A 26810-nucleotide genomic window follows, 5' to 3' on the forward strand; every position below is an offset into this window, starting at 1 on the left:
AGCCGAGATGAACAAATCATAAAACTTAAAAGCTTGACATTCAACAAAATGTGGTACTCGTGAAAAAAGCATGAAAATAAAGAACTAGAAAAATAAAAAATTGTCATCTTTACATGAATCACGCTCAAACGCGTTTCATAAAAATGCCAAAAAAGTGGTCAAAACGAAAATAAATCCTGAAAACTTTGGGAAGCAAAAGACTTATCATCAAAAGAATAAACAGGACAAAGGAATGTACAAACAATACAATATTATGAACTGTGAAAGAAAATGAAAATTACAAAAGAGATAGAATGAAACACAACAGACTAGGGTTTTATATGGTGCAACCAGGAAAAAGGGTATGAGGAGAAGAGGTAGGGAGAAAACAAGAGCCAAGGAGTTTCTTCTTTTGTGCAGTATGATAGGAATATATAGGAGAAAGCCGAAACAGTTTCTTTTATTCATTTTTTCTTTATAAACAATATTAACATAAAGAAATTCTAAGAAATGAGAAACTGAGAATGAATAGGTCTTTAGGATACAACTTCGTGCGTATCCTGTGGTCGGAAAAACATCATTTGATTGATATTACTCGTTGGAGATAAGAACTTGTAATTAGAAGACATGTTAATCTCAAAATTCGTGCATTCATGCATATTTAGCAGCTATTTGCTGCAGAGAATCGCATAGTTCTTGTGGCTTGCTAAGCATGGCCATATGATCGGCACCTTCAATCTCTACAACGTCATTGACGCCAGCATTCTTAATCATCCAGAGCTGAAAATTCAGTGGAATTCCAAGGTCCTCAGTGCAAACAATAAAAGCAAGAGGAACCGACCCATATCTCTCTTTACAAAAATTTGTCTGCTGAGACAAGTCTTCGATGAAGAGGGAACCTGGTCTTAACAAGGTTCTTGCCAATTCTATATCCTGCAAAATCGGATCCTTATTTTTATTTTCATAAAAAAAAAATATTACTTTTTCCCATGCAATACTTTGTGGAATAGAATGTTGCAACATGTAATAATTATACCTCAATGGAGGAGCCTTGGTAGAGTTTGGTGGACGAGAATTTGGGACCAAAAACAACTACTGTTTTGTTTCCACTCTGCAAGAATTCACAGTCCAACCAGTTCGGAGCTGGAACACTCTCAATGTACTGTTTAGATCAAGAAAATGGGCATGGTAAGCGTATTTTTCCTATTTTCTTTGATTTTATTAGAAAACAAGAAGATGCAAATGTGTATGTATGTCACTACGCACGGAGAAGATAATATTTTTTATAAAGTTTTTACATTTGAGTTATCCTTGGTACAGATGTTATCTGATGAAAACTCTGTATTATTTAATAAACAATTTTGATATTGTAAACTTGATATCAGTAGATAATACTGTTAATATGAATGTATGTTAAGTAAAAAGTATATGTCTATTTATTAAAGCAAAAGCTTAATCTCTATGCGTGTATTATTAATTCAAATAAAGAGATATGTTGCACCGTCCGTCTACAAATAATAATATATGGGGTCCCCGGTTTGTGTTGTGGAGCACTATCAGCGATTATCGATCGTAAATTTGGGACCACAGAAACAATTTATATGATATTATTTTTGTTATATCTAATTACTAAATTAAAGGACATCGATACATTAACCAATTCATTTAAATATGTAATCACACGATAATCCAATTCAATTCATCAATTATTTACTTATATTACTATAATGTATTAACAACTTTAGTTTCATTTAATTCACTAATTATTGATTTATATTAATATAATATAGCTATTAAAGGATTGTGCTGATTGTTAAAATATCATTTGTATATATTTTACTTTTATATGTTTTAAATGTGTATATATATAACATTGATTTTAATATATATCAATAAACTACTAAACATGTTTTAAATTGATGGAATTGTTTTAACACAAACACAATCCTTTACAAAATATTATGAAACTCCGAAAAATACTCCTGTGTATATCTTGCTTAGGGTGAAAAAAGTTGTGGAAATTTGTAGGGAGAATAGTATATGTGAGATGAGGATGAGAAAAACAAACCTTTTGTAAAACATAGGATGGGTTGTGCTTAATGTCTGGAACAACAGCTGTTAAGAAAACAGCAACAGCAACTTTTTCTGGGAATTTTTCCATGGCAAGTGCGATGTTGAGTCCCCCAAGACTATGACCCACCAGAATCACCTTTTCATTTGAAGGAATTGTTGCCATTAACTGCAACAGAGGTTCAGAATAGTGTGAGAAAGTATGAACATCTTCGATTTTGTGCATGTTGGTGCCAGAAGCTGCAAGGTCCAGCACCGAGACCTTGTGGCCTGCAGATTCCAAGCGTGGCTTTAGCTTGTACCAACTCCAAGCTCCATGGCAAGCCCCATGCACCAGAACAAAATGCTTATTTTCTGAACCCATCACCTTTTCTTTTGATTTTTCAGCAATCACTTCTATTCCTTTCTGTCATATACCGTCCTAATAATAATATATATTATATATACACAGAGTGAAATGGGTCCGATTCGGCCTTTGTTGACAAAAATTGAAATTATTGGCCATAAATGTTGATTATTTTGTTTCTGTTGCTAATCACGTGAGAAGAAAAACATTCACACGAGGATTCCAATTTCGAAAGCGCTAGAACATGATATGGAGAAAGACTATTTCTTATGACTTTCGACAACCAATGAATGAATTGGAGACTTTGACTAAATTTTTAGCGGAATTTAGCCATTAAATAAAATAATTTAAAACACATAAATATTAAAGAAATTACGTCTTTTAAATTTTGATGGAAAAAATTTAATAAATTAAATTAAATTTAAAGTGAAAATTGATTTATAGTGACTAGTCTACACTTTGTGAAAATTTAAAATACCAAAATTTATTTCGTTCATTATACTGTTGAAATACAAACTTAAATATTTATTTCAAATATTTAAATTTGAATATTTTTATTAATTCTTCAAAATGATTTTTTTTTATTTTATAAATTTTAGATTTTAATATTTTTAATCACTGGACATTAATGGTGTTACAGTAAGCGTTTGAAAAGTAGAGATGTGTGCAAACAAATAGTGCCGAAGACTTAATGCAGAAAAAAAGACAAATCAGAAACGCAGAAGACTATTTTTTTCTTTCAGTTTTTAAATGCATATTAAAGTGATAACATTTATAACAATGGAGGGACCAAATTCATGATTAATGCGATTTGCTGGGTCACCATCTTCTTCCGTAATTTATAACTCAACCATCACTCTCAGAAAAGAACGCTATTTTCATGGAGATTATATTATATCCAATAAATACTGGTGGAGCCAAAGTTTTCTCACACTGATTGTTTTCGAAATTGTATTTTGATTTTCAAATCGAAATATATGAAAACAGAGTTAAAAGAGAGATAGTTTTGAGATAGTTTTGACTTCGATTCATAAACTTTAATATTGGACTTCAGTTATTTTATCACCGAAGTTTATAATTGTATAAATACTTTTAAAAATATCACTGTATTTTAAAAACCGTCCTTTTTCTTAAAACTGAAGTGCATTAAACATTTTTGAATGCGTTTTCTACACTACTAAAATAATTACTGAGTTAGAGAAGAATAAATTACAAAAATATTTTTTTTTTGTCAAAAAATCTGCAATTTCTTTTATGAATTTTATTACGAAAATAATTAATCAAATTTTTTTAGTTGTACTTTTTTAATAATAAAATAATTATATTAAAAGCTTTTTTTTAGTATTGCATGGCCAAAAGTTTACAAATGTTATAATTGAACAAAGTTCTAATAAAATTGGTGATATACTAGTAGAAAAACCACTCTTAACTACTTTATAAATGCGTTGGAGGGGAGAAAATTAAGTTTAGCACAGTAGGTAGAGAAAAGAAGGAAAATAAATTTGGCATTCTACACTTTGCCAAAATTATATGCTCAATTCATTTTAATCACTTTTTTAATAATATCCTTAAGTGTTGATTAGACCGAAACTATATTTTCAATAACAGCGTCTTCAACTGACATATTTTTTAATAAAAAATAATTGATTTACGTTGGCTAAGCACATGAAAAAATATTTTTTATTTTATTTATATTATATACATAATTATAACACTTAAACATAATTATTTAAATAAATCATTTATTTAAATATAATATTAATTATGTTTGAGGAATTCAATATAGAAAAATTATAAAACTAATAAAATCAAATCATAACATATAATAACAGCGGTTAATGTAACAAGATTTTATTATTTATACAATACTAAATTTAGTAATTAATTTTGCTCATATGTAAAATACAGGATTGATTTATACGATCAAATTGATTTATACAATCGATCATGATTATTTTTTAAATCTTTTCACTAAATGACTAATTAATTCTATTAATTGTTTTTAATTTTTAATTATGAGTGAATTTATTTTATTCTATATATTTTGAAATCTTTTAAATTTATACATTTATAACTAATAATTGCATGATTAATTTCTAAACTTTTTTTATCAATTAGTTTATTTTATTAATAATTTTAAATTTCTTTAATTATGAATTAAGTTTTAATCGGTAATTAATAATAATATTATTATTATTTTTTTTGTTATTATTATTTGAATCAATAAATATATTTTAATATAAATTATTTCTTTAATTATTACTCGACAAATCTTGAATTAATATTTATTTGTACGGGATCCATAATACATTATATATATATATATATATATATATATATATATATTATTTTTAATTATAATAATTTATATTTAGCTTCACATTTTTTATAATTTCATATCACCAATTCACTTTAAATATTAGTCTAAGTTTAAGTTTTTGTTAACAAATTTTAACATCAATTTTATTTTTGTATTTATTTTCTACAGGATTTATAATGTAAAATATGTTTATATTTTATGCATTTTGTACGTTGTTATTACATCTAACACAACATTAAACTTATTGAATTTAAAAAATAAATATATACTAAGGAACTATAATATTATTATTTAAAAAATATTAATCATTCGATTTATAAATTTTGTTCTTAATAATAATAAATTCTAAAACTTATGTTTTAGTTTGTTAAAAATATAAATAATTATTAAATTTATTGTATTATAACCTCTCTTTTATTTATATTTTAATTAGTTAAAACTATACATAATTTATATTTTAAAATTATAAACAAATGGTTAATTTACCAAAAGAATAAATGATGACTTTATCATATAAATGAATATAAATGAATAATGAAAGTTAAAATTTACTAATGAGTTGCATTACCACTTATATAAGTTATGTGAATTGCTTTAGTTCTATACAATTTATTTTTAGTTAATTTGTTATAAAAATAATATAATTAATTATTTAAGTTTTGTATTATCAAATTCTTTATTTAAATATTATATACATAATTATAAAACTTAAATATAATTATTTAAATATAATATTAATTATGTTTGAGGAATTCAATATAGAAAAATTATAAAACTAATAAAACCAAATCATAACATATAATAACAACACTTAATGTAACAAGATTTTATTATTTATACTAATACTAAATTTAGTAATTAATTGTGCTCATATGTAAAACATAGGATTGATTTATACAATCAATCATGATTTTTTTTAAATCTTTTCATTAACCGACTAATTAATTCTATTAATTGTTTTTAATTTTTAATTATGACTGAATTTTTTTTATTCCATACATTTTGAAATCTTTTAAATTTATAAATTTATAATTAATAATTGCATGATTAATTTTTAAATTTTTTTATCAATTAGTTTATTTTATTAATAATTTTAAATTTCTTTAATTATGAACGAAGTTTTAATTGGTAATTAATAATACTATTATAATTATTATTTTTTTTGTTATTATTATTTGAATCAATAAATATATTTTATTTTAAATTATTTCTTTAATTATTACTCAACAAATCTTAAGTCAATATTTATTGAATATATTTATTACATTGCACATGCACTATTTTCATTTACAATGTTAGTTTTAATATTACTTTATTTTTATAAATACCGTGTAGATGAACTATTTTAATCATAGTTATTAATTGATTATGGAGAAAAAAAATTCAATAATCAATTCACGTCGTCTTCCTTAATTTATAATCTATTTATCAATAATTATTATTCATTTTAATACTTTTCTCGATTATTAATGTTACTTTTTCTATTATTGTTTGTTATTATAAATATAATCAATTGTTATATTTTATTTTAATTTATTTCTTTATTTCTTTATCAATTTATTAGTGCTATAATTTTAATACTCAATGAAGATTGAATTTATATTTATTGAAAATTAATAAATTTATTACACTTTATTACTTTCATATTTAGAATATTAGTAAAAAAAACTATTTCAAACTTGGTTGAATACACAATTACATAATTAGCCTTAAATTTGATTCAACATGTGCTAAATAAATATATCATTAAGTCCCTGTTTTATCTCTGTTGTAATTGTGTGACATTAAACACAGTAAAGCTTTATCTTTAAAATCTTTATAACAAATATTTATCCATTACATTTATTTAAAGAAATTAATATTAAAATAATATTATTTATTTTTAATTAATTTGTCACTAAATAATTAACACCCATAATTAATGTTTTAGGTTTTTTTATCATCAAATTCTCTTTAAAAATATTATTTTATAACTATATATAATTATAAACTTAAATATAAATTAAAAAGAAAAAACAAAAGAAACATAGACTCTCAATGCACATCTAACTTTCTTCCTTTAATTTCATTTGGCTAATTCTTTTTAATTATTGTTTTAAACTCAATTTGAACTTGGTGTTGTATTTATTTTGTACCGGTTGTGTAATGCATAATACAATTATAAATTTTAATCATACATAAATGTTATTTTATTTTACATAATTAATAATATATTAATATTATTAGTATTAATGTGATTATTATTTAATGAATATTTAATAATATTACTATTATTTATTATTACTATTGTTAATATTTAGGTTAAATTACCCTTTTAGTCCCTCTATTTGTCATGAAATTTCATTTTGGTCATCACGTTTTTTATTGTCTCAATTTGGTCTTCATTTTCTTAAAAATGACTCAATTTAGTCTTCACCGTTAACTTTAACCAGACAGTGTTAAAATCAACGCCACGTGTCAATTTCTGATTTTTTTTTTATATTTTTTTATAATTTTTTTTCTTTTTGACACGTGTCACTTGACAGTTGTGCCACGTGTCAAAGTGACTCAATTTGGTCCCTATATTTGTTTTGTAAAAATGAAGCAATATTGTTCTTCCTCAAATTGACACTAAATTTACTTTTTTATAAATTTTATGGTGATATTCTTACTAAAATTAACGTTTTTATTAAATATTTCTATAAATATTTTAAATTAACTTTAAATTCTACACAAAATATTAAACTTTGATTTTGTTTTGAACTTGAAATTTGTTTCCTAAATTTATGTGTGACAAGTTATTTGATTTTTAATTTTTACCAAGTTTGTATAATATGATACACTTGATGCCTTTATATATGATGACAAAATTGTTAATTTTTGAAATTAAGTTTGGGGTTTAACTTTGTTTAATAATAAAACTAAAAAAAAATTATTTAAAAATATTTCTATAAATATTTAATAAAAATGTCAATTTTATTAATAATATCATCATAAGTTGTATAGAAAGATTAAATTGAGTCTCAATCTAAAGAGGGACAATATTGCTTCATTTTTACAAAAATTGGGACTAAATTGAAACTAAAAACAAATATAGGGATCAAATTGAGTCACTTTGACACGTGGCACAACGGTGAAATGACACGTGTCAAAAATAAAATAAAAATAAAAAAAATTCAAAAAAACCAGAAATTGACACGTGGCATTGACTTTAACACTGTCTGGTCAAAGTTAACAGTGAGGACCAAATTGATTCATTTTTAAGAAAATGAGGACCAAATTGAGACAACAAAAAATGTGAGAACCAAAATGAAATTTCATGACAAATAGAGGGATCAAAAGGGTAATTTAACCTAATATTTATTATTATTATTATTATTATTATTATTTTATACGAGATTTATAATTCTAGACTATTCTATTATTATTATTATTATTATTATTATTATTATTTTAATTAATATTATTAGTATTAATGAATATTTAGTATTGTTATTTTGCATTATTATTATTTCTTATATTATTATTATTATTATTAATTTGATCTTTTTATAATTTTATCTATTAAGATAATTTTAAGTTATTCTCAATTCGTTCTTAAAGTTAAAAAAACATTAGTAACCATTAATTTTTATCTATTAAAATTTTCTTTTATCATTCTTTTATAATTTTTATTTGTTATAATAATTATATTTTTTGTTATGATAATTATAAGATTATTACACTCAACATATGGTAACTATTATATTTCAAAAACATTTAATTTTTAATTGCAATAAATATTTATTTCAATTATTCATTTATTCAAACATTGCCTAAAACAATTTCTTAAATTCATAATCATGCATATTATTATAATAATCTACATGCAAAAATATATTAATATATATATTACAATATAATGCCATAATTATTTAATTATCTTATTATAAGCAATTATATTAATATATTTTTATCTTTTATAATTTTATTTTATCTATCATTATTTATTCAATATTAAAAAAATATTACTATAATACTTTAATATTTTATTATGTTTAACTTTTATTCTTTATATATATTTTTTAAATAGTTTAACTTTTGTGTTATTAGATTATCTGCTACTTATATTTATTTGTATTGTCTGATATTTTTATTCTTAAAAATATTTTTTGTTTTTTTTCTCAATTTCTATATTTCTTTTAATATATATATTTACAAGCTAAATGAATACAGTAACATATAAAACTTTTACCAAAAATTTACAAATAAAAAAAACTAAAACATGTCATTTAATGTAATATTTAACTAAAAAGTTTAATTCAAAATTTTAATCATATATGTCAATTTTAAATTTAAACAAAGTTATATTCAAATGTTATTTTTTAATCTTAATCATTCAAAATAAATAATAATATTACACTTTATTATTTTCATTTAAAGGGTAGTATAAAATAATATTATTTTTTTAAACTATTTTGTTATCAAAAATACCTATGATTAATTATTTAAATATTTAGATATTATTTATTATTATTTTTCACGAGATCTAATGAATAATATATCTATATTTTATTTTAATATATATATATATATATATATATATATATATTCATTTTAGTATAATATATAATTCTAAAGTTTAATTGTAAATTCTAAGCATACAACAATATTTTTTTAATATTGATATTATTAATATTAATAATAAAATTATTATTATTATCATAGTCTAATATCATTTTAAAATAATATATATATATATATATATATATATATATTGTTATATATATATATATATACACAATTATTACACTTAAATATAATTATATAAATAAATTATTTATTTAAAAATAATTATTGTTATAATTGTTTTCTTAATCTTAATTTAAAAGAAAGCAGAAAAAAAATTGATAATACCTTGACAAACACATTTTTTATTTAATATTGCTCTACCAAACAATAAACACATTTTTTTTATTTAATATTGGTCTACTAAACAATAATAACTAAAGAATAATAATCCAACCCTAACCACACAATAATAATTAATTAAAATTATTCTAAAAAACTAAAATATCTTAATGGTTCAACTTCCACTTATTTATCAATTAATGTCATTCTTTACATCAATCACGAGTAAATCAACAAAATACTCTAAATGACTACTAAGATTAATATGATCTACTACATTAATGTTAAGAAATTGATGTTAAAAAATACTACTTATTTATAGTTAATTGACTATTATTATAAAAATATACACAAAATTTAAGATTTAACTTTCTTATATTATCTAATTCTAAAATTAAGTATTATATTTATAATTAAATATATTATAACACTTAATAAGATAATATAATTAAGCTTATATATAATTATATATACATGTTAAACTAAATTTTTATAATTTATATATCAAATTACTCCATCTAAATACTAAAATTGTTTTATTCTTTACATTTAATCTAAATACTCCAATTTTTTACATTTAGGTGGAGTGATTTGATGTATAAATTCTAAAAAAATAGTTTAATATGTATATATAAATTTTAATTAAACTTAATTAATAATTTGATCTCAAATTCGAAAGGACAAAATTGGATCATTCTAAAAAAATGATTAAATTGAATAAAAAATAATAAATAGACCAAATTGAATATTTTTAAAAATTTGAGGAACTAAATTAAACCCTAAAATAATCAAGGAACCAAAATAAACTAAAACAACAAATTACACAATTAAATAAATAATTAAACCTCTTTCAACTATACAAATAATTTTTTTTCTTAGCATATAATTAAAAATTAAAAAGTAAAATAAACAAAAAAAATCGTGCGTATGCATGGATATAATTTAAAAGTAATATTTATGTGCCGGAGTCTTGTTTGTGGGGGTTGAGGGCTTGCAGGGGATCAAATTATGTTGATGTAATTTGATAAACTATTATTTATCTTATGTGTGGGTGCATTGTGTACCAATATATATATGTACATATATATATATATATATATATATATATATATATATATATTCAAAAAATTCACATCATGTATATTTATTTATTATAAGATAATGATATTTTGATTCACTTTTAACCCACCACTTCAATCATATTTAAATTATTACATCACACCATTAAAAAAATCAGAATAAATAATTGAAATGATAAATTAAAAATAAATAAAAAAAAGTGAGTCATAATATCATTATCCTACTTCAACTTCAAGGATGTAAACAATTCAATTGTCTAACGAAACTTTTTATGTGCTTCTTAGTTAGTTCAATATGAGACACCAAAGCATAAACCTATTATATAAGTTGGTAAGTTGGTGGAATATGAGATATTTTTTTCATATCTACTTGATAATTATCGTAATCGTTTTTCTATAGACTGATAAGAGATTTTTTTTTCGTTCTCTTGTTAAGAAGTCAATTTTTTCTATTGTTGTCTTTTTTTAATAGATAAATTTAATACTTGTTTTTCATTAACTTTTTATGCAAAAAAGAATAATACTTAAGGGTGATGTTTACAGTGTACAGAGTATACAGTAGTTGTGTACCAATAGACTCAAGGAAATTAACCCAAGAGGATTTGCAGTGTTTGGAGGCTAATAAATTTCAGTAAGTCAACAACTAACATAAGTATTTAAAAAAAAACACATCCCCTTTTATTATTTTATTTAGGGAAAAATAATGAGAGTGAATTGCAAAAAATATTAGCCTCCAAACACTGTTTAAGCCCATTTTATGATTAGCAACTCCTATGGATTTGATTCCTTAAAGTGTGAAATACGTTTTAGAAGATACAATACACTTAGAATAGTTTATTTAAACAATAAACAATTTAAAATTGTGAAACTAAAGTACATATTTAGCTTAAAGTAAAAATTTAATATCATTATTCTGTAAAATGCGTCCTCCTCTAAAGTAAGGAGTTAAATGTAACTTTTTTAATACTTTTAGCTTACATCTAAAAGAAATTGTTTTTTGAACAGAAATAAATAAATGAAAACTCAAATTCTGAAATATTAAATGCACTTATTTATATATTTATTGGTCCCTTGATGCATTTAGTTGAGTCTTGAGGGCATTTTACATACAATTAGAGAAAGAAGGATGAAGATGTACGAGTGTTTCTCCCTTTGGGGTGACAACTCAAGCCCCAGAACAACAGAGAAAAGAGAGTTAGGTAGGACGATGCCGAAACGAAATAATAGACAAGACTGAAGAATAGCTTACTGAACGACAGAATCTATTATGATAGATACGTATCTTAAAAGGAAAGGAGCATAAACCATTCAATCTCATTTGGATTCTCTATGGCCCATTTGTGACCCAAAATACAAAGAAAACGTGTTCCGTGTCCCATTCGTGACCCAGGTAACGAGGGAAAGTTGTCGTGATGCAATTTAGACAAACAGATTACGAAGTAACAAATATCGATTCAAAAATAAATAATCCAGATGCTGATAATTCCATAATTTACTAAAAGCATTTCAATATTTCATCACAATCTTAACTGCAAATTTCTCAACGACTTCACCACTATATCATATTAACAGAAAGACCTAAATTCAAGATTAGCTTCCTGTGATGCATCAAAGGAATGAAGCGTTTCAGTTACCATGGATAAATGTGTTGGGAGATGAGTAGAATAAAGACCAGATATCAAACGAGAGATTTAACAAGGATGTATATTTGAAAAGATATATGTTTTAAGTTATTTTGCACCTATAGATTCTGCTATCCACGATGAGATTGAACCCTGCATTCCTTGGCTTTCTTTAGCATCATATTTCAAGCTTAAACATATGAACAAGAATACCTTTAACCCCAAAGACCGCTCTACAAACTCTGACAATCAACTTAGCATTGTTGGATGCCCTGTCTGGAGCATTCTCTTGATCATGTCCATCCCAAATGCAGAATCCGATGAACTGGTCATTGACAGCACAAGGTTAACTCAGCAGCTTCAGCATAACTTTCAAAAGTAGAAGTAACGAACTACAATTCATGACGCAAAATGAGGAGGGTAGTATTCTCATCCAATATAGATATTCTGTAAATCTAGGCTCATGGAATAATTGCTGTTTATACTAACCAACCGATCTGAAGATCTTAACAAATTATATTTCCTTCAGCTTTTCAAAATAAAAATACAAAAATATAATCTCAAGGCAGTATATCATTAATGTATGGGATATGTTGTTAGGAGTGGTTATTAGTTTGAATTGTTGTAGCTGGAATTTTGTAGATGTTGCTTGTGTTTGTATATATTTGCAGCAAGACCATCTATTTTCAGACTGTCACGTCTTTGAAATTCTGTTTTCCTCTCAGTTTTAGCATTACAAAAAATAAAATAAAAAACAAAATGTAATATCAACAAATAAATTATTTTTTATGACAATTCTCAAAATATGGGTTTAGGTTTATCTCATTAGATTGTAAGGTAAGGATTGTTCAAATTTTATAAGTTTTATTATTAAGCCGTGTCTCTATAATCAATATCAGACTATACCATCACACTCAAGAGACTGCAATTAAGGTTGCCACCAAAAGATGGCCGTCTAATACTATCTTAGAATTTGGATCTATAATATAACTTGATTCTACAAAACTGACTTGTTCAATGAGAATTGTTTAAGCTTTATAAACTTTAAGTCAGATGAAACTAAATCACCACCCTTGAGATTGCCATTAAGGTAGTTCTCAAAGGGACCGCACCTAAGACAAGCTAAAAGAGACCACAATCTAGACAACTTTTCAACGATAATTCTAAAAGCTTTCTATAGTGTCACAAAGATCACAATGCAAATATCACAGAATTGTTTTGCAGAGACCCTAACCAGGCTCTGACCAGTTGGTTTAGGGAATACTTTTGCAGTGACACAAAATTTTAGAAATATTAATAATATGTGACAACAAAATAATATAGAGTGAAGATCATTGAAAATATAGTTGATAATACCTATTCTACAATGATAGATGGAGGGGCTCCCCAATAAGTAGGGAATATAAGCTATCAAAGTCAATGCATTCATTCTGCCAAAAGAAAGAACCTTGGTGAAACAGGAAGGGACGGATTCCTAGAAGCAACCACTCTGCTTGCAAGAGTTAAGGCTGTGTACATTTACCATTTGCTACGTTGAAGATATGATGAAATTTAGGAGAATAAAGAGCCATCACGATAAATTCGCTTGAATCTATTATCCATGGTCTTTAACTAATACTATGCCTTGAGGCACTACTGGCAAAAGAGCCAGCTTCTGACATGTTTCCCTAAACACTTGAGAATATCTTGAAGAACACGTGAACAACAACAGTGAACAGTGTACAAATGCACAGTGGACGAAAAGTACCAAATTATGTACAGTGCAAAAGTTGGGGACTGACAATAGCAGACAACACAGAAAATGTCCAAAAACAGAGACAAGCAGAGCGGCAATAAACCTACTCTAGTACCAAGTTGAGGACTAATTTTTGGTGAAATGCTCAAGTTAGTACCAAGTTGAAGACTAGATTTTGGTTAAATGCTCGAGTGAAGAAGCCTAAGCAGACTCTATTTATAATCATTCATGTTGAACTGCATTTAAGAGCAATAATTGGATGATGCAACGCCCTAGGAAAATGATAAGCCACTGCACATGAATCTACCCTTTTAGCTATCCTACATTAAGTCCGAATAGATACAAACAATTTCAAACAGAGAACATGATGCAAGCATCGTACTTGCATTTGTCGAATTAGAGATGTGTCTCTTACCTAACTAGTAATGACACCTTTATTTACAAATGGTTCATCACAAACAACGCAAGAAAATAGGTAAAGCAAAAGGGTGGACATTCAAATTACAGTATATCATCCAAAAAGTCTTGTCATGAAATTAGGTAAAACTAGTGGGCAACAAAATATCACATAATCAAAACTAAATAATGCAACACGAATTTTCTTCAACATTGATCCCAATCCATACAAAAAAAAAAATTATGATTTGAAACTTTTTAAGTTATGCAGAATAGATACCTTCTTCTCAATGAATTTACATTCTCCAAACAATAAACTGACGGAATGCTCTTAAAAAATGAATGTTACTAAACACTACCCTGAAAATAGTTTTCATGAAAATGTAATTTCTGTTCTCTTCCCTGGTCTCTCTTCCACTAAACTCTGTCAACACTAATTTTCAACACTGATCCCAATCTATATCAAACCATTTACAATTTTAAAATTTTCAAGTTATGCAGAAGAGACAGCTTCCTTTCAATAAATTTACATTCTCAAAACAATAACTCATGCAATGCCGCTTAAACAATGCATGTTCCTAAACACTACCCTGAAAATAGTTTTCATGAAAATGTAATTTCTGTTATCTGGCTGGTCTCTCTTCCACTAAACTCTACATCAAAATTCATTGCAGTATACATTAAAGTCTGCAATTCTTTCTACCAAGCTAGACCATAGCCATTCAATTTTTTTCTGACTCCAACTAATTAGGAGCAAAAGTAACAGTAAAGCCTAATCTCACTATGTGGGGTTAGCTGTATGGATCATTTGACGCCACTGTGGTCCAGTCAAAACCTAATTTGCAGTGAAAGAGAAAAGCCATTTAGAATGAAGTGTTTTCAAATAGTTCTCATCTATTGGGTGGGGAGGGGGAGGTCTTATGTTAATTCTTAACATTTTATTATTTCATTGGACTACTAACATGACCAAGCCATATATTGCTAAGTTTTTGCCATCTTTTACTTGAAAAATGCCACTCAGTTTTACTCTTACAATTGTCCCTAAACTTATATTTCTAGTAAATCTACCTCGGCCTTCCCTGTGCACCGCACCCTTTTTGGCACTTGACTGACCAATATAAACAACAACCTGTGCATTATCACATCCCTTTCTAATTCTGTAGACAATTCATGATCACAAGCACTTTTGAATCCTTTGAATGGTCCCCCAGTGTTGGACCTAAGATGCCTAAATTGTACAGTTTGTGGAAGTGTTATTCTGAAATTTTACCTCTAAAGCATTGTTAATTTCATCTTACTACATTTTATTACAATATATGTACTTCAATGTAGTCCCACTTAATCAAAAAAAAACTCGGACTCCAATAGCTCATAGATTTTCTACAAGTCATATTGAGAAAAGAAAACTTCAAAGATATCATGTTATCAACATAATCAACCAAGTAAAACACTGCCTTAAAATCAGAGCGGTCAGAATATTAAACAAATATTACAAATGCAAAATCACAACTGATATGGTCAGCCAGAGTACACACAACTCACCTAGGTATTGTAATTTCATAGGGAAATGAAACAGCACCCTCAAGATTTGGAATTGGTGGAACGTGATCCTTTTTCTCATTAACAAATTTAATTATCTGAAACAAAACCTCACGCAGTGATGCCTCCAGTGCTGCACTACGGGCATTTCTATCCTCCAACGCTCCCTCTACACATAAGAAACACAAACGGAGGTAAACAGCACCCTACCCCAAAAAAACATCTAAGTGAAGGAGTGAAAAAACTAAATTAGTAGGAGTGAAACATTATAAGAGATTTAGTTTGACAAACAGAGCAAGCAACTGCACCTCCTGGATCTACAACTTTGGGATGATGATACTTGCTAGAATGCACCTTATGCTGAGCCACATTCAGATTAATATACCACTGCTCCCAATACAAACGTTCAATCTTGTTACTGAACCAAGACGCCTGTTTGTTTTTCACCTCATAGAAAGATAAACATATCTGCACTATCCAATTCACAACCCTGTCAAAATACTAATTACAACAAAACAAAAATCAAATACAATACCCCTACTATCACCATTTTCACCACATCACTGACCTGACTCTTTTTGTTTGGGTGCTTCTCCACCCAACAAACAAACTGCTCAATCTTCTCATCTATTTTCTTTTCAAGCTCTGCCTCTCCACATTGCACCTACACACCAAGAATGACATAAAAAACAGAACACAAGACAATTAGTTTATTTAGCATGTGTGTTTCGGAGAGTGTTTGCAAAATTGATTCTGATTAAAATTTGTTTAGAAGTGAAGCAATATATGCTCAGCTGTTTTTATACGAAAAGTTACATAATAATAAATCCAATATAAAAAATTGTTTTTAAACCTAAAATCTATCTAAACTTGCTCCAACTCAATTAATATTAGACCCAGAACCATTCTTCAACTCGAGACCAAACATGCATTTATAAGTGAATTGTAAGGGATATATAACACAGTTAAAAGGAGTGTCAAAGATATTGAAGCACAAGTGATAATAGCACTATATTGAGATTGAAAACGTACGTAAGTTACATCAAAAAGCTCCAAGTCAACGTCCTTAGGGCGCACGAGACCCAAGGCACGGTGAAAGACGATGGTGTGCAATATGCCTGCAACACCGTCACTGTGGTTATTGCAATCGAACGAAATGAACAACAAAATCATAATCGAGAAAAGTGATTAGCAATAGGAGCAGCGGAATTACATCGCAAAACCTCACGTATCTCGAAATGCTCGAGTTCCAGTTCCTTGAGCTGGCAAACCTCACAGTTCATGATTGGATGAAACCCTAGGAAGGTTGCGTGGTGTGGGAAGAGGAGAAGAAAAGACGTGGAAGAAAGAGTATAAGGGGATAGCGTAAGCCTAGAGTGTTCGTGATTCAACTGTACAAGTTCCTAATTACTATTACTTCTTCCTGTTAGCTATCAGAGTTGGAAGAGAAAGCGGAGATGATGACTTTACCTTCTTTGCCCATAACATAACAGATATTCTATATATTATACCAAATAACATAAACATTCCTCATCATTAACTAACTAATTAAAGATTTTTTAACTTTTTCTTAAATATATTTAGTTAATCCTGAAATTTTATCAATCAATATTTAATATAGTTATTATTAAATTTTAATTAATTATATTTATTTTCAAATTTTAAATGCATGCTCGATTAAATTTAATTAAAAACAATATTTTTAACTAAATTACATTTCCATATTGTTTTATGATATTAATATTTAAACTTGCATATTGATTTATATACTTTTTTATACTAAATACATGAGATAAAATATTTAAAATTGAATATTCTATTATTTAATTTTTTATTCAATGATTATATATTTTTTATATTTTATGAAAATACAGCAAAAAATTATATGAAAGAAATAGTGGTTTAATTTTGTGTTATCTAATAGAAAATTTGAATATGTGTGAATTAAGTAAATTTGAGTTTTGGTTTTATCGAGAATATTTTGTCTAAGCAAAGAACTAAAAATATTAACTTGTATAATTTTTTTTATATTCAGTAGGTGTGTCAATAACATACGGCATTTTCTATAAGATAAAACATAAAAATATATGCATGGTATCAAGAGATGTTATCTTTCGATACGGTGTGCATTTTATCTGGAAAACAAACTGCACAAAACATTTTTAAATATTATCTCATAAAATAATAACGGAAGACATACTCACATATAAAAAATAATAATTAAAAATATTCGTAGACAAATTTGTTATTTCAGTTTATAAACATCAATAACAATATATAAAAAAATCATTTAAAATTTATAATTCATATTTATATTTCATTTTTAAATATATTTAAAAATCAAAAGAAAAAATAGATTGTTTAAATATTAAATCCATATATATATATATATATATATATATATTAATAAGAAAATATAATACAAATTATTCATGCATATTTTAATAATATAATATCAACCGTCAATTTTATCTGGTGAAAAAATTTACCCTTGAAAAAAAATAATAATAAATGTTTTTTTAAATAAAAAAAGGTAAAATACAATTTACTTTAAAAATTGTCAAACTTTAATGGTAGAAAACAGAAAAAGAAAAGAGAGATGAAAAAAAAATTCCAAATTGTTTTTAATTATTACACCTTTCTCATGAGCCCACCAACAAAATTTATTTTCATCCTTACTATTGACTTTTTCTACCCTTTGTTTTTGATAGAAAAAATAATGATATAATTTTAATAATTAAAAGTATTTCTCTTCTAATTATTATTTAATCATTAAAATCAATAGTGCACTATTATTGTGACCATTCTTTCATTCTATCGTTTGTTACAATCATGGCTAAAATTATATTGGTATTGACAATGTGTGTATATAAGTACATTAAGTACACAATCTGTCATATAAAAAGAGATCGAAAAAAAATATATCATATACATTCCCTCTTTGTTTCTCATCATCATCCTTACATACACACATCTTCTTTATCTCTCTTGGGAAAAAACAAGAAAAAACAAAAATCTTACAAAAGGAGACAAGAAAAAAAAAAAGTAAAGGTAGCTGCAATGTAGAGAATGAGAGAGTGAGATTGATATAGAAGAAGAGATATTAAAAATTTTTGAAGGTAAGTCGCTATCAGTTTCTTTTTCTTTTGATTTATTGTTTCAAATTTTCATTATATTTATTTTAATCATAAAAAGGTATTTTTTTCCCATTTCTTTTATGTTTGTTCGTGTTCCGTCAGTGTCTTTTTGTTTTTCTAAACAAATATATAAAGATCTAAAAATAAAAAATAATCTTCACTTTTAAATAAGTTTTAAAAAAATTTAAAAAAATTTAAAAAATTTTAAAAAAATTAAAAAATAAAAGATTAAATAAAAAGAATTTATTTTTCGTGTCTATTCGGCTACTCGCATCTCATGACACTAATTATAAAATAATTCAGAATACAAAAAAATTTAAATAAAAAGATTTTCAAAATTATCAAAAAATTCAAATCATTTTCCAAATAATTTCTCAAATAGTTTTTTATATGAACTACTATTGACCCTTGATTCTTCATTATAAATGGAAATATGTAGGAGCAATGTCAGTTATTGACAGGTTCACTTCCAAAAAAAATCAAATTATTGTCAAATAGTTTTTTTGAATAGTCTTTCTTAGAGAATTACATTACATTAGTTCTCTACTGTAAGTGGAGATACATATGGGAGAAGATTAAATCTTGTCAGAGCCAAAAAACCAAAAAATTATTTTTGTTTCTTTTGTACATTCTTTTATTATTATTTTTGGAGAAAATAAAAATTTTGAAAAAACCATATCTTTTTGCACATTTAATTAGAGGTATTGTCCTAGGACGGACATTATAGGGTGCTAATACCTTCCACACGCGTAACCGACTCCCAAACCCAAAATCTAGTTTTTTGTCGACCTTGTCTTATCTTTTTTGTTTTTTCGTAGTTTTCCAGAATAAACTATGGTGGCAACTCCAAACTCTCTTTTCAAAACTTTTTTTTGTTTGTCGTCCTGTTGCAATTTTGGTTGCGACAATAATATAAAAGTATACATTGTAAGAGGACCTAGAAAATGAAGTGAGAGTAGTACTTTAAAAGATAATTCTCAAGTGTTTTATTATTAAAAATCAAATTATAAATATAAATTTCTATCAATTGAGTTTCATTTTTATAAGAAATATTTTTTTTTTACTTTTTCTAAAATATTTTTCTTGTCTTTCTTATAGATTTATGACTTCATCCTTTATCTTTTTAAAGATCGTCATACACCATAAGTCTCCTACTTCATATCCATCTTTCAACTTGATCAGTTTGTCAACAAAGTAAGTTTATCTTTTGCTCTCTTAAGAGTCATTTTTGATATGCATGTATAATATATGTGGTAGCATATAAGAGCTTTGGATGAATCTCTGTTTAATTAGGATTGTTAGAGTACGATAAGATCATTGATTTGAGCTTTCTTTGTACAACAATTTTTTTTTTTTGTGATTAGTGGTACCTAGAGACAAAAAGTGGTATGTGTTAGTTCATAATCAAGTAAGGGGAGCTAGTTTATTTATAATTATCACTTTGTTCTAAAATTGATGAATTTGAGCTATGATGTTATGGTTTCTAAATTGTCAATATGTTTGGTTATGGTTTGTGCTTGTGGAATTTGTTTGATTGTGTTAGAATCAACCAATCTGGTATACCTAACTCAATTGAATCAGGGTTGTTCACTAATATGGCACCAAGTGGTACCACCATATCGTCGGGCATTATGGGAAAAAACACAAGCCAAAGAGTTCTAAAGGTCTAGGGTGTAGCGGTACTTCTTGACCGTTGGGTGATCTAAAGTTAGTAAGTTCCAAAGGGTTTTAGCGTTGGGGGCCACCAACCTAGCATTGGGCGCCATTGTCCTAACATTAGGCACCATTTGCCCATTGTTGGGTGTCACCCTATCTTTCTATTCTGAGTCATATCAAAAAAATTAGGATTCCCGTTTTGTTAACCATTGGATCAGATTGGAATTTTGACAATTGGTATGAGACATAAAATTCTTCACTTTGACTGTTGGGATCTTTGATTAGAGATTTGTAGTTAGAACAATCATTCGCTCATGATTGTTGTATTTTTTTAGGTTTATCTTACTTGGTTTCTCAATTGTGAATAATATTACTATGTTGATGTGTTGGTTGGTTGTTAGGTGCTTATTTGTGGTTTTGGTTTGACCTTGTAATAAAAGAGTGTATATTGATAATTTGTGATTTGTAGTAAGTGTAATTAGGTTTTGATTGATGGAAAAATGAGTTAGATATGAAATGCAAAGCATGTATGTTGCTATATTGTGGATGATGGATGAGTGTGATATGGAATGTAAAGCATGTGTGTTGCTATATTGTGAATGATGGATGAGAGTGATATGAAATCTAAAGTATGTATGTTGTTATAATGTGAATAATGGCATGTGATGAATAAGGGAGAAAGTATTTCACATATGTGTAAGGTGTAATGAATAGGAACTCAATTGGAGATTATCTAGACTTTACTAAGTATTCTAACTCACATAGATGAATATATTTAGATAGTGAAAGTCGATGGAAGTTTCAATGAAAGGAAATGGACTAAAAAATAACCCTTTTAGCATGTCATAATGAGTTAATCCTATCATAGAGGAGGGATGGGTTGAGTCTTGGTATTATAAGCCAAAATCTACCGAGAGCCTTATGGTAGGTGCAAAATCTGAGTCTAATTTGATACATGAAATCTTTTGGAGGTAGTAGTTAAAGTTGATCTAAATGATTGTAAATATTTGAATGAACTGAATGATTGTTATATTATTTATAAGTGTTTTTCTTTGTTAAATACACTAGCTTACCTTATTTGTGGTTGTGTTTCTTTATGCTATGATGGTGTATTTTACATGGAAGCATGGGATAGTGCAAGTGAGGGTCTTCAACAATAACATAACAAGGGTTGTATAGGTAGAAGAGGTTGCATACGTATATCTTCTTTTACACTTTATAGATTTTCTCTTTTTTAGATAAATTTATGTTCTGTCAAATTTTATTATGTAAATTTTAAGAAATATTGTAATACATACTATGTAGTTATTTTGCTTAATACAAAATATTAATACTTTAAATTAGTAGAATGATTATACTAATTTAGGGTGTTACATATACAATATAAGTGTTATTTTATTATATTTCCAAGAGTGTAATTAGCTAAAAAATTAATTTGCACAAAGCCTTTTTAAGTTTTCTCTCAAACAAATTACTCAAAATATACTAATATTTAAAAAATAACAATTAAAAATATTCTTAATCAAAATAATTAAATAAGTCTATATAAACAAAGAAATTCTTTTTCTATTTAATATAAATATTTCATATTTTTATTTTATCTTTAATTATATTTCAAAAGTAAAAAAAAAATTATTTAAATGATAAAACTAACTTCACACACATTTTAACAGTAATTACATTATAAATTATTCACATACTTTTTAACAACATAATATGATACAATCTATTCCCAATTTGATATAATATCATTGTGTATTTTGTGTTCTTAAAAAATATATTAAAAAAATAAAGTATATACAAGTCGAACCAAATTAGGAAGATACAAAATGAGATGTCCAAGTACTCCTCAGTTTCTTTTGAAAACAATGAAAGAACAAAAGGGCCCAAACAACGTAGATATACAATGCAAAGAAAATTGCTTTTCACACCTCCGCAATTATTATGGAATGATAAAATGACTTTTTAAAATCCTTATTTGTTTCCGAAAAATACTATATGAAATATACTAAAAAAAGTTCTAATTATGCATTCTAAAGAAATTATAAAAAAATGGAATTAGTAATAAAAATTAGAATTGATTTTAGTTATTTTAGATTATACATCTAAGAACACTGTGTAGTAAGATTTATGATTACAGAATAACTTTTAGAATTACTATTCCATTTTTTTCTCAGCGAAAGGGTAAAACTTATAACATTACAAAAACTTTTACATATAGTTTTTTCAGAAGCTTTCTTTTGTTAGTTCTTGGACCAAAATCAAATACAACACATGTAAACCAAAATTAAACACATTTCAACTTAGTGGTTACCAATAGAATGTAAGAACAACAAAACAAAAAACCGTGTGTGAATAGAAGGAGAAGTACCACAAAACAATAATTGGAATAGAAAAAGTCATGGGAGGTTGAGACCATCGTAGGTTGTAGTTGCACCAAACCTAGAGGTGGAATGTTGTAGGACTTGAAACATTTGGATTATATATTTTGAAATATTTATGTTACAATTTTTTTTTTCAATAATGTCTTCGAAACATGTAATCAATTTTTTAATATATCTTTTAATAATATGTTTTCACATGATTTTAAAAATATTATTTTATCAATATACTATTATAGAGAGATGTAAAAAATAATCTTAAAATAATTGTCCAAAATGCATCGATCCAACCCAATTTTCTAACTGCAATGTGGCCCAACTCAGCCAATAAATTTACATGATTCTATCTTAAGCAATTACGCTTGCTTAGAACCAACTAACGTAAATTGACCTGATAGGTGATGAAACAAAATTAATAAATGATAATGGTTAATCATTAAATCTAGAGGATATATTTATACAAAATTATTCACATCTCCCTCTTTCAATATAGACTCAACCCGCTCCTCTTCATATCCTACATTATCCTATGCTCTCATGAAGTTTGCAGTGATAACAGGCAAATAAAAATATTATAGAACACACGGGGAAGCTAGAGTTAATTTAAAACTTATAAATTTTAAATAAATAAATAAAATATACTAACAATTCAAAAAAGTAACTACATAGTTTCATAAATCATATAATTTGTATCCGAACATAAAGACTATATAATCCATTCATATAACAACACATACACAATTACTGAAAGACTGATGTATTGACTAATATTTTGAAATTATTACAAAAGGTTTTGATTATGACTAAGAGGTGTCACAAAAGTTTTGGAATATCTTCAAAGAAAATAATGATCATAATTAATATTTTAGAGATGATAATAAAGTTTATTAATCTTTGGATTGCGACTATAAGTTGTGACAACTTGAGAGACTATAAGTTGTGACAACTTGAGAGAGTAAGTAGAATTTGGATTCTCTGCTGATTTTTTTGTGTTATTACTCTAATGCGTTTTCATAATACATTGATTACCACTAATTTTAACATTTTAAAATATATTAAAAAGATATTTAAATGATCAACACAATATATTTTTTTATGTTTAACAGAAGATAACACAAAAAAAATAAGTAAAAAATCTGGACTCAAACTTGAAGTACAAGTCCTCGTAATACATTCGTCTATGATTAATATTTGATCATTATAATCTAATTATACATCTGATCACTTTCTCTTTCTTCATAATGTTTTTCCTTTCTAATAACTAGTACAAGTGTAGAAAGTTATAGAAAGTGAGAAACATAACATAGTAAATTATTATGTTTTTTACTAGTTTGTTTAATCTGTTTTACTATTTGTCTTTTGAAATTTGGGTAAAGTTACAGTTAGTCTTTCACATGTAGGCTCCCCAATCCAAACCAAAATGATGGGCTCCATGTCTCACTTTTTTTTTTTTTTTTTTTTTTTAATTTGGACAAAAACAAATAACAATTATAGTGTAGTTGTGCTGTCTTAATAATACAAATTTGTTCCGCAATAGAATTGAATGCTTTTATGTTTGTAAAGATTAGGTCATCATTGCACTGCGCCAATTATTCATCATCGCTGATTATTTTTACATCAACTTCGATTAATATATATTAGCATGTGAAGATCTTTGATGAAACGCCAACTATGCTATTGCTGACGCACACCCCTAACTACCTTTAGCTTCATCTTCTCACATTTCTTTTGATTATATTAGATTTTGGATTTTGTGAGCATCCAAATCCTCTGATATTATTGTTTGTATTATATCAGTTTGACAATATTTTATGCACGCATGAAACTAAAATGACCAAATCGGCTGTGGCTATGTGTCATGCATCGTAATTTTGCCTTCTCAAGAAAGAATGAAACGCTTCGATATCTTGAAATTTTGTGACTGGATCATGTAATCATGCATCGAAAGGAAAGAAAGGCCTTGGCTTTGAGAATCGTTTGGTTTATGTTTAGAATTAATTATTCTCATCATATACATATACATGCTTCTGTACAAAGTTGTGTATCTGAAATATGTGTTTAATGTTTCCAAAACTTTGCATGAGTTGAAGAGGTTAAATAGAATGAGAGAGAGTGGTAGAATAATAAAATGCAAAAGTTGAAGAAGTTGTGTCTGAGTGTGTAGGGCTTTGGCCTAAAACTGTAGTATATATGATATGTTTTTGTTAAAATGTTGTTTGAGAGAAGTTCACACATGCTCACAGAGTTCGAATAGCTGATACGGTTTGGGAGTGAATTATTATAAGAATATAAGAGATACAGCAAATCTTGGTCTGGGGATCATCAGTGTATAGTCACATGGGAATTGTGGTAACTAGAAAAGAAGGGGGTTATTCTTTTTATATAATAGAGTAAGGTAAAGATGGTTGGGTTAAATTAGTTAATTGTGGGTAACAAAGGCTGCTTGAAGTTTAAAAATCCAAGAAGGATCAACATCAAGTCCTTGGTAACCGAAAATTCTCTTAACAGTCACCTTTGGTCGTCATGGTTTTTTGGTTGTCAGAAATTCCTCACACAGGTTCGTCCCCAGTCCAATGAGACTCCACCCCATATTCCAATGGCATCATATTGTATTTTCCTCCCCAAAACAAAGAATCTTGTCCAACCATATCTTTTGTCAGGTGTGACCCCTTCCTTCTCCTTCTCACTCCTCACTCCTCAATCAATCTCATTCAGGAATGTACATGTAATTTTCCTGCTTTTAAGATGGGGACCACCCAGTATGGACGAACTACCATCAAATTATCTATAATATATATATATATATATACACTTCCTCTCCTCTCATCACTTATTTTCTTCTAACTTTCACTCTTTCCCATACACATAAATTACTTTCTCTGTCCTTAGGGCATATCTCCATGGCTTCCCACAAACATAATGTACAACATGGTTTTAAATTACGGTGTGCAACAGTAATAGTGGGTGTAACGTAAAAGTGTTTTAACCTACTCTAGTTGCATCCTGATGGAAAGAATGTTAGTTAGCAAAGTAGGTTAAATTAAATGGATGAAAAAGAGAATAAGTGTGGGGAGAAAAATAGAGTGGTGAATAGGGTAGGCAACATTGAGCATGCATGCGTGATTTTGCAGTGATAACAGAGAGGACAGACATGGAATTGTTGGATATAGGTGAATATGGACCATGCAGGGTCTAAAATACATTGAGATGCAACGACTTTGATCGATATACATTGGAATTGGCAAAGAGAATTAATAGTTGCAAAGTTTGAAGCATTGTGATGAGAGGTGTGGATAAGTGATTGCAGCAGTGTTTTGAGGATTAGAAGCGTACCTATCACAGTTAAAAGGGACGAAGGGAAGAAGTGGAAAAAAAAAAAGGAAGAGGAAAAACAGAAGAAAAAGACGAAATAAGAGGAGCCCTGGGAAAGCTGTAGTGCTGGATAAGGGGAGACATGAGTAGGGGCCCATGTATAGGAATGTGGGATTATATCCCATCCCATCCATGCATTGTAGTCATGTCCTTTCAAATTCCTACCTACCTACGTTTCCTTCATGTATTCCCCTAAACCTTCTACATACATACAGACAGATTTAACACCGATACTAATATGGGTTATTATTGTTTATTAATCATAGATAAATTTTTTCATGGACTTAAAATATTTCGTAGAATGGTATA

The 26810-nt window shown here is 26.9% G+C and overlaps 2 protein-coding genes across 3 annotated transcripts; both read right to left on the reverse strand.

The window, feature by feature from the left end:
• Positions 1-414: 414 nt before the first annotated feature.
• Positions 415-2500, reverse strand: LOC114179468 (salicylic acid-binding protein 2-like). The gene is made up of 3 exons (XM_028065817.2): positions 2048-2500; positions 1016-1141; positions 415-912 (listed from the first exon to the last, which is right to left on the reverse strand). Exons 1-3 carry the CDS (start codon positions 2411-2413, stop codon positions 631-633), a joined length of 774 nt encoding a protein of 257 aa, XP_027921618.1. The 5' UTR covers positions 2414-2500; the 3' UTR covers positions 415-630.
• A 9616-nt stretch (positions 2501-12116) lies between these two features.
• LOC114175114 (meiotically up-regulated protein) lies at positions 12117-17432 on the reverse strand. Of its 2 annotated transcripts, none has more exons than XM_028059872.2 (6): positions 17169-17432; positions 16988-17073; positions 16524-16619; positions 16264-16423; positions 15959-16124; positions 12117-12610 (listed from the first exon to the last, which is right to left on the reverse strand). In XM_028059872.2, exons 1-6 carry the CDS (start codon positions 17236-17238, stop codon positions 12535-12537), a joined length of 654 nt encoding a protein of 217 aa, XP_027915673.1. In that variant the 5' UTR covers positions 17239-17432; the 3' UTR covers positions 12117-12534. The 2 variants fall into 2 exon arrangements, with proteins under 2 accessions (XP_027915673.1, XP_085526623.1); XM_085670497.1 differs by having other exon boundaries at positions 12342-12677.
• Positions 17433-26810: the final 9378 nt, after the last annotated feature.

Source organism: Vigna unguiculata, chromosome 3, assembly GCF_037176805.1.
Source record: "Vigna unguiculata cultivar grain cowpea cultivar isolate G323 ecotype 2 chromosome 3, ASM3717680v1, whole genome shotgun sequence".
NCBI classification, from domain to species: domain Eukaryota; kingdom Viridiplantae; phylum Streptophyta; class Magnoliopsida; order Fabales; family Fabaceae; genus Vigna; species Vigna unguiculata.

Coding starts and splice junctions, on each gene's coding strand:
- LOC114179468 (XM_028065817.2), bottom strand. CDS start 2,413: ATGGGTTCAGAAAATAAGCATTTTGTTCTGGTGCATGGGGCTTGCCAT. Junction 1,142..2,047: donor CATCCTATGTTTTACAAAAG/GTTTGTTTTTCT, acceptor TGATCTAAACAG/TACATTGAGAGTGTTCCAGC. Junction 913..1,015: donor ACCAAGGCTCCTCCATTGAG/GTATAATTATTA, acceptor CCGATTTTGCAG/GATATAGAATTGGCAAGAAC.
- LOC114175114 (XM_028059872.2), bottom strand. CDS start 17,238: ATGAACTGTGAGGTTTGCCAGCTCAAGGAACTGGAACTCGAGCATTTC. Junction 16,620..16,987: donor AGCTTTTTGATGTAACTTAC/GTACGTTTTCAA, acceptor CTTGGTGTGTAG/GTGCAATGTGGAGAGGCAGA. Junction 16,424..16,523: donor ACCCAAACAAAAAGAGTCAG/GTCAGTGATGTG, acceptor TGGATAGTGCAG/ATATGTTTATCTTTCTATGA.